This window comes from Ipomoea nil, unplaced genomic scaffold (assembly GCF_001879475.1).
Source record: "Ipomoea nil cultivar Tokyo-kokei standard unplaced genomic scaffold, Asagao_1.1 scaffold1043, whole genome shotgun sequence".
Classification (NCBI taxonomy): Eukaryota; Viridiplantae; Streptophyta; class Magnoliopsida; order Solanales; family Convolvulaceae; genus Ipomoea; species Ipomoea nil.
This window is the reverse complement of record NW_017617471.1, coordinates 11,343,032-11,352,014: the sequence shown is the minus strand read 5'-3', so window position 1 is coordinate 11,352,014 and position 8,983 is coordinate 11,343,032. Positions and strand designations below refer to the sequence as shown.

Genomic DNA, 8,983 nt, shown 5'->3' with positions numbered 1-8,983 from the left:
AGTGAACTTGCACCACTTAATTAATGCTCTAATACATAATATATAATATATAATATATATATATATATATATATTATTAGGGAAAATCTTACACGAATAATATAATCTAACATTACTTATTATTTTAATTAATTAATTAGATATCAATGAATCATTTTCTGCACACAAAGTTAATGAAATTAAGACCAATTACCTGTGATGATATTTTGATCACCGTTTCAAATTGGTGGTCATAAAGAATCATGAGTATTACAAGGTTAGAAGATAGAAATATCATTTTCCATAATCAATATAGCAATATATGTCTATAATTATTGGGACAAGATTTTTTTTTTTTTTTTTGAAAATCAAAGAAGCATTTATTAAATTATTATACAATACATGAAGGAATAGAAAACAACCAACAATGGGAGAAGATTTATTTAGAGTCTTCCCAACAAGTTGAATTTCCAGCTCCAAGGGTCTCCAGACACGGGCCCAGTTGGAGTCTTTTGAATTTATTTATTTAAAACTTCTGGAAAACATGCACGCAGAAACCAACACACATACGCATAAAGTTTATTGCAATGCAAATACGAGATAAAGCCATAAGAATTATATAGAGATGCTGTTCGGAATTCCTTTCCCGGAGAGTCCTTCTTCTCCGGTGGGGAAGAGCAAAGTGTATGGGACATTGACGGGGCCAGTCCTGTTCTTCAATTTCCCATCACCATTCATCTTTAGTATGCGCTCTTCTATCGCAACCAGCTTCTTCCCAAACCTCTCAAATGCCTCCAAAGCCTCCTTATCCTTGGTCCACTCAGGGTGCTCTCTTTGCCCGAGGTAAATCTCATCGGAAGCATGCCTGGACAGGATCTCAATCAGGGAAATTCCGAGCAAAGTCTGCGGCAAAGCAGTGATAGTTTTCAAGAGCGCCTTATCAGGGTTAGTTTTCAGCTCCTCGTAGTCGGCACTCCCCGGCTCCGGCATGAACTTTCGGCTCACCGTTGGGCGGCAGGGGTTGTAACCTGCATATAAGTGTAAATGAATGGAATCGAGTCAAATATCTTTTATCATATCATTTGAATTTGACTATATTGAGGACTACTACTGGAAATTCTGAAATTTCTGACAACCTGAAAATGATCTTAAATCAAGTCGAAAGCCTTGTTCCGACCACTTTTGGTATCCAAAAAAACCATTATTTCTATTTCGAGTTTTTTGCACTTTTGGTCCCACGACTATAGTGACACTATCAGAATTGATCCACGACTTTCAAACTTTGCAATTTTAGTCAACGACTATTGTTTTTTTGGTAAAAATGGTCCTTCCGGCAACTTTTCCGTCAAAATTTCACCGGAGGAAAATTTCTTCATTTTTAAGAGGGCTAAATTTGAGATTTTGCTTGCAATAACAACATCAATACTCCAGGTTTGCAATACACTTTATATAAAAGCATATTCTGCACTTTTCGTACTAGGAAAATTTAGCAATTTTAGTCCTCCTAAAACTGAAGAAATTTTCCTCCGGCGGAATTTTGACGGGAAACTGACCGGAAGGACCATTTTTGTCAATAAAACAATAGTCGTGGACTAAAATAGCAAGGTTTGAAAGTCGTGGATCAATTCTGATAGTGCCACTATAGTCGTGGGACCAAAAGTGCAAAAAACTCTTTTTATTTTCAACTTGATTTAAGTTCAAGTTCAAGTGGTCATAAATTCAATAATTTCCAATAGTGGACTATTCATATTCCTTAAATATTTTACTGGAATATTATATTCAAATTCTAAATGTCTAATTTAACTTTTTTAAGTTTTAATATAAAATTATATATATATATATATATATATATATATATATATATATATATGCCGTATGTATAAATGCACCACACTGTATTTGAAAATGCATCAGAATAAAATGCACTATATGCACTACACCTATTGGTGTATTTTCGAACACTTTGTGGTACATTTATGTGTACCTAATGCTGTGTGACCGTACGAGAAGCACTGTTCGCAAGGGAACCTGAATTACCTGCGTAGGCGTACTGCCCAAAATTGACGGCGGCGTGGAGGGCGGAGGATATCCAGATGATGGTTGTGCAGGTGTCGATTAGAAGGTGGCGAGAGACTATTCTGGGCCACCATGGCTCGTCTTTCTTGTCTTCATGTCCCTTTTGAACAACCTCGGTCCACCAAGCTTGCAGTTCTGTGTCCGTCCAAACCATGATGTCATTCTTGTAGTAGAAATTGCAGTATTCAGTGACCCAGGTCTTGATTGCTGTCCATATTTCAAGCCCATCAACCGCATATGGATAATCTTCGATCAGTAAGCGTACCCCGTGTGGTGAAGATAGGTCCACCACGGCCATTCCTCTGCATTATTAAATAGCAACAATTAGTTTATTTGCAAGTTATATCCAATTTAGTTCTGAATTATATTGGTTTTATTTTTCAAATTAGTTCTAAACGACTTTTGTACTTAATTGGGTCTTGAAATAAAAGGGTGGGAAATAGTATGCCTAGTTCGCCAGGTTCTGTCACTACAGGGCCCAATCATACCCAAGAGAAGAGTACTAAATTGGGTATTACCCGCCATCTTTTTTTTTTCCCCCTTAAATTTCACTACATCAATTTGCTTAATTAGTACCTCTTAAGAGGTCATTAGGAAGAGAATGATATGAAAAAATTTAAGGGTTTTATACAAAACAGTAGACACGTAAAATATATCGAAGGAATTACCTCTTTAGGAGGTCATTAGGAAGAGAATGATATGGGAAAACTTAGGGGTTTTATACAAAACAGTAGACACAAAATAGATCGAAGGAATTACTTCTTTAGGAGGTCATTAGGAAGAAAATGATATGGGAAAACTTAGGGATTTTATACAAAACAGTAGACACATAAAATGGGTGGGAGAAATTACCTGTTTATGAGGTCATTAGGAAGAGAATGATTAGGGAAAACCCAATTTTTATACAAAACGGCAGACATTTCCATTGCATATTTTCCAGGAAGACATGATAACTCAATAACTCCATCAGCGTTAGTGAGGAGCTGTCGGCCCAAAGCATTGATATGCATTGTGTCACGGAAATGGGGGTGGAGGAGCTTGTAAATCGGGTGAAGAAAGCTTAGCTGTCTATTTGTTGCAATTATAATTGGCTCAATCACAGCATGAGTGTTCAACCTGCACCATATATATATATACATATGTGAATCATATACCCAAGAAACATTTGAATATTATTACTACATACTAATAACCAATATAATGGTTAAATTGCAGTAATTTGTGTTGGATCTCAGTGCTGCACTATGCTTATTTCTCTTTGTATTACCAATGGCTGATGAGTTGATGGACTCCAGAGTCGTTGGTGGCTGCATAAGCTTTCGCCAGTTGCCAGATTGAACCCTCGACGCCTTGTTCAGCTGGGGTGTACACATTGCTAACACAACCAAATTTATCGCCAAGAGGGTGGGGCAAGCTAAGTTCAATAGCTATTGGCCTCAAAGTGCCATCCTTCTGCAAGAACAGCAAAGTCCTTGTAGCATAGATTTTCCTGTCCGTGTTGGCATTTATTCGCCTTGCATATAGCATTATTCCATCATGGTGGTCCAGTATGAATACTCGGTTACTCCAAATGGCCTATATATGTCAAACAAATCTTGCTTTACTTGGAGAATTCATTCAATAATAATGAAAAAATATACTCAGATGGATAATTCGATTGATTATTGGATGGTAAATTGTGGGCAAAAACACAAGATTAAGCCCTGGCAGCTGCCCGCACTGTGGGAGTTACAGATATTGGTCCTTTCTCAGCTAATAAGTTGCTGAGTCACTGTGATTTATCCCATTACTATTCTGTCAGGTCACGGGGAGGGAATTTTGCCCTTTTTTGGGCAAGAAAAGAAAACTATATTTATATACCTGCTCAACTGTTAGCCCATCTAACTTATCTGCAATGTGTTCTCTTGTTATAGTGCTGGTATGGTCTCCATACACTTTGGGGTCCAGCGTGCTTCTTGGTGGGAACACCTATAATATTAGCATTGCATTTGTTATTTTAAACCAAGTTTTAAATTATAAAGTGGATTGATGATCTTTTATATATATATATATATATATATATATATATATATATATATATATAAAGATCAGAAGTGATTGAATTGAATGTAGTTACTTGGAGGCGACTAATGCAGACTGGGTTCACTCCGGCAAGCATTTCTCTCGCGAATTCCTCATCTGTTCTCCATGCGGTTTTGCTAGCTGTTTCATCACAGAAAAATTGAGATAAATATGTGTTGGACGAAGGCCTAAAGGACCAGTCCAGTACCGGATAATTAGGAGATTATTGGGTGGAAGCGTGAATGGCTAAGTCCAGCACCAACCGCTAAGTGATTGTTGGACAGAAGCCTGAAGGGGCAAGTCCAACACCAATAGGTAAATGCTTGTTGGGCGGAAGCCTAAAAGACCAATCCATTACTAGGTAGTTAGGGGATTATTGGGTGGAGGCATGAAGGGCTAAGTCCAGCACTAATAGCTAAGTGATTGTTGGGCAGAAGCCTGAAGGGCGAAATCCAACACCAATGGAAAAATGGTTGTTTGGCGAAGGCCTAAAAGACCCAGTCCATTACTAGATAGTTAGGCGGAGGCCTGAAGGGCTGAGTCCAGCACCAATAGCTAAGTGATTGTTGGGCAAAAGCCTGAAGGGCGAAATCCAACACCAATAGGTAAATGATTGTTAAGCGGAAGCCTAAAAGACCCAATCCAGTACTAGGTAGTTAGGGGATTATTGGGCGGAGGCGTGAAGGGCTAAGTCCAGCATCAATGGTTAAGTGATTGTTGGGCAGAAGTCTAAAGGATCAAGTCCAGCATCAATAGATAAATGTCTGTTGGGCATAGACCTGAAGGGTCAAGGAGGCTGAAGTCCCAAAATAACCAAATCTAAGCACCCAACTTATAAAAAATGTGATGAGTATAAAGAAATAAAATTGCATCTTTGATTCTAACATCGTAAGAAAGAAAGCAAAGAGGGAGAAATTAAACAAGCATATGTACTACCTCCAATAACTTGTGGCGTTGGGAATTTGAACAAATTTTCCCCATCACTTCGGAGAACTTCCTTGGTTATCTCAAGATTAGTGTTCTTCTGGATGTGTTCCAGCAATAACCCCCTCGATAACCCTCCCTCGTACAACGAATTCATATCGTCGAAGCTGTCAAACTCATTTTGGGTGGCATCAAACCGGGAAGCAATAAAAGGGATAACAACTTGCCCAATGGACTTCAATGCATAACCAAGAAAATCCGATTGTTTAAGATGCCCAAATTTCTCGTCCCTCGGCACATATATCTCAGCAACCGGTAATAATGGAAGTCTACTTTCATACTTTGGATCTGCACACAAACAAACATAGTAAACATTTATCGCTACGCCAAAAGTTATAAATCATAACAAAAACCCAATTTTATTTCGTTAGACCTGTCTTCGTCATTTTCCGACCAGTTCTACCGCGACGAGGATAAGGGTATTCTGGGTTTCCTCCGAGGATGGGGCGAGGCTTGCCATTGTCGGGATCACCCAAGTCATTGTAGTAATCATAGTCATAAACCCTGTCCCACTCCTTGCGTTCTCCGGTGCCGTCTCCTCTCAGGTTCTTCAGCTCCGCTTCCCTGAAGGGGCGGAGCGGCGCCGGCGTTTGGCTGGGGAGATACGCCTGGTTGGAGAAGAAGACGCGGTCGTAGTTGTACTTATCGGCGGGGTAAACCCAAGAAAAGCAGACGAACTGGACGCCGGCGGCGCCGCCGTCTTCCAGGGTGAGTGTCTTGAGATAGAATTCATTGGCGTGATTGTTCTTGACGATGACCGCGCCGGGAACTCCAAGGCTTTCTCTCCATTCGAATGTAACGTCGTATGCGCTTTCGCCGGCGACCAAGGATGTTAGCTTGCCCCAGTCTTCCAGGAACGCTGGCTTGCTTCGTTTCCCTGGTAAATTTTGTTCAAATTGAATGGATATTTTTAAAATTTAGATAATATAATATATATGATCAACAAGAAATTTATGTGAGAATATATGATTTGAATATTTATACCAATGTGTCCATGACCTAGATGTAATCGGTTAATTAACTTTTTTGAATACTATTAACTTTATTACAATGCAGAATCTGTTCATATCTATTAATTAACTTAATTCCACAAAAGTAAAAAAATAAAGAGTCTAATTAAAAATTTTGTTAGTTTAAAAGTTAATTACACTTTATCTATAATTAAAAGGTCTATTTCACCCTTATCCTAAAATCTTTATTATTTTTGTCTTCTTCCACTTAAGTCAAAAGCTTCTTTATTGTTTTTGTCTTTTTTTTTTTTTTTTTTTTTTTTTTTTTTTCACTTCTAATGATAAGGTTGATATTCACTATGGATGTGTTTGGTTCGCACCTGGGAATCAGAATCGGAATGAGTATCAAATACTTGGTAATGGTAATGAGTTTTGGTAAAAGTATTTAACATGTTTCGTAGTAGGGTGGAATGAGAATGGTTACTAATAGTAGTGCTTGAGAATGAATATGGGAATGAAACCCTTATTTTATTTGGATATGAATTTTTCAATTGATATGATATTTGAAACTCATAATAGTATTCTAAAAACCTATCAACCAAACAATAACAACCACTTTCATACCCATTCCTATAGGAAAAACCCATCAACCAAATACACCCTGTGTAGTTTTATTATCGGGAATGAAATATTGTCTTTGGAATGAAGAAAACAATTCTAAGGGATGGTATGGCATTAGGCATTATATACTAAAATTTTATTCTATAATATATACTCAAAGGGAGAAATTATACACTCGAAGAGACAAAATATGCACGGGAAGACTAAAATGGAAATTAAATTATAAATAAAACAATGAAAGTTTGATATTCACCAGGATCATCATTTTCAGCACTGATGAGTTGAAAGGAGACCTTCTGACCAACAAAGTCTTGAATTTTATCAACGATAGAAGCACCTACGTCTGTCAAGTCTAAGAAGTTCTTCTTCATCAACACCACCCTGCCTTTAATCTTTTTCGGTTCATCAGCATGTTTTGCAGCGATGGCACCCGCAATCTTGCCCAGAATCATTGTAACAAGCTTACTTAGTTCTTTGTATATATTAATGAAGAGAGAATAAAATGCTTGCAGATGTGATTGTCTAGTCCCAAGCACTCGTATTTATATAAGATGAGGCGAGTTTGATCAACATAGGTGGGCAGGCGTCCTCTTCAATTCTGATCCACATTTAATTTAGGAGTAAAAATGTTATTTAAAAATGAATAAATTAAAATTGAAAAATAGCTATCCCTAAGAATTTAGGAATACCAAAGCCAAATCCCATATATTTGGGATGGTTATTCCTTTTTTGCAAGGAGAATAACCCATTATTCTATAAGATATTTTCTTCTTCTCTGGGCACCCTACACCCCGGTCCGACAGAGCATTTTAGAAGATGTAAATCACATATAAGGGATCTGTTCACTTTGGGCATAATCTAACCTCGGTCTGACAGAGCATTTTAGAAAAATGAAAACGAAAAAAATGGTGATCACCATGGATATATGACATTCCTGCTCACAACGTATTGTAAACTATGTTGTTTCCTTGAGTGAATGTATCGTTTTTTAACTAGAGTGCAATAGCTAATGCCATACAGAAGATGAATAATGAAGTAAAGAGAGAAGACCAAAGAGATAGCTAGATAGAGAAAATATTCATATTATTATCCAATATTTATTCTATTACTAGTTTTACACGCGTATTGGGCGAATGAGTTAATGTCCAATATTTATATCAATACAAGATTATATACGAGAAGTTCATACATAAATAACTTAATGTCGAATTTGTTTATTTAAATATGTAACTCATAGTATATGAATACAATGTAATATGTGAGATTCATTATAATTGTTACTAAACCTTTTTTAAATAGTAACCAAGTATTTTTGTTGCAAAGAGTTCTAATATATGAATGCACATATATACAAGATCAATGAATGAATCAACATTACCAGTCTTTTAGGTGTTTTGCTCAGTGTTCATTTAGTTCAACCATTATTATTGAATAAATTATTATGGATAAAGAAATTCCTAATTTAAGGAATTTAGATGTAGTAAAAATTTAAAATTTTTAATTATAATGATCCAAAGATATTGGACGATTGGTAAATATGAAATAACCCAATGATCAAAATGTTAAAAAAAGTGTTTGGTTATTCAACAGTTTGAAGCAACGATTTATTCCAAGCCACTAAAAATGCAAACATTGCAATTTACAATATTTTCACTTAGCGTTTTTGCGAATGATTTCTCCAAAACACCTCTATATTTAAAAAAAAAAAATTACTGTAAATCCATTTTGACTCATTGAATAACAAGAGCCAGTTTCGTTGGTTCACGCCCATCAACGGATGGGCAAGCTTAATTTTTAAATTGGAGCCTCAAGGCTCCCATGCCACTTTTTTCCACTGACTTGGGAAAAGTGGCAGAGCTAAGAGGAGTCGAACATTCGGCTCTTCATATGTTTTATTTTTTTAAAATTTTATTTTTTTATTAAGAAAGAAAACCACGCACCTTAAATTTTAACGACAACTACTCACATTAAGCACACAACCCTCACACCTTAAAGCACAAAATCCGCGCACCTTAAGAACAAAAACATGCACCTTAAGTACAAAAATCACGCACCTTAAATTTGATCTAGATGCAAAAATTACCAAATTACTACTGCATTTTTAAAAAAAATTATTAATCCTGGACGTTAATTAAAACAAGATAAATGGCTCAGATTTAATCACACAACTGCACAAGAGACACCCAACCGCACGAGATATGAATTCTATATATATAACCACATAATCATTTATTCTTTTTAATATGTAAAAATAAATAACATTTAAACACCAAATGAAAAAATAACTATATAATAGTAATTGTATGACTACA

At 36.4% G+C, this 8,983-nt stretch overlaps 1 protein-coding gene across 1 annotated transcript; it reads right to left on the bottom strand.

Moving 5' to 3' along the window:
* Positions 1-382: 382 nt before the first annotated feature.
* LOC109182100 (probable linoleate 9S-lipoxygenase 5) lies at positions 383-7,455 on the bottom strand. The gene is made up of 9 exons (XM_019332152.1): positions 6,925-7,455; positions 5,474-5,977; positions 5,053-5,388; positions 4,172-4,257; positions 3,916-4,023; positions 3,323-3,630; positions 2,908-3,171; positions 2,017-2,357; positions 383-1,007 (listed from the first exon to the last, which is right to left on the bottom strand). Exons 1-9 carry the CDS (start codon positions 7,121-7,123, stop codon positions 595-597), a joined length of 2,559 nt encoding a protein of 852 aa, XP_019187697.1. The 5' UTR covers positions 7,124-7,455; the 3' UTR covers positions 383-594.
* Between the last annotated feature and the right edge of the window lie 1,528 nt (positions 7,456-8,983).

Excerpts from the sequence above, each read along its gene's own strand:
- LOC109182100 (XM_019332152.1), bottom strand. The coding sequence starts at position 7,123 with ATGATTCTGGGCAAGATTGCGGGTGCCATCGCTGCAAAACATGCTGAT. Across the intron at positions 3,631-3,915 it reads ATGGGCTAACAGTTGAGCAG|GCCATTTGGAGTAACCGAGT; the intron begins GTATATAAATAT and ends TGACATATATAG. Across the intron at positions 3,172-3,322 it reads CATCAACTCATCAGCCATTG|GTTGAACACTCATGCTGTGA; the intron begins GTAATACAAAGA and ends TATATGGTGCAG.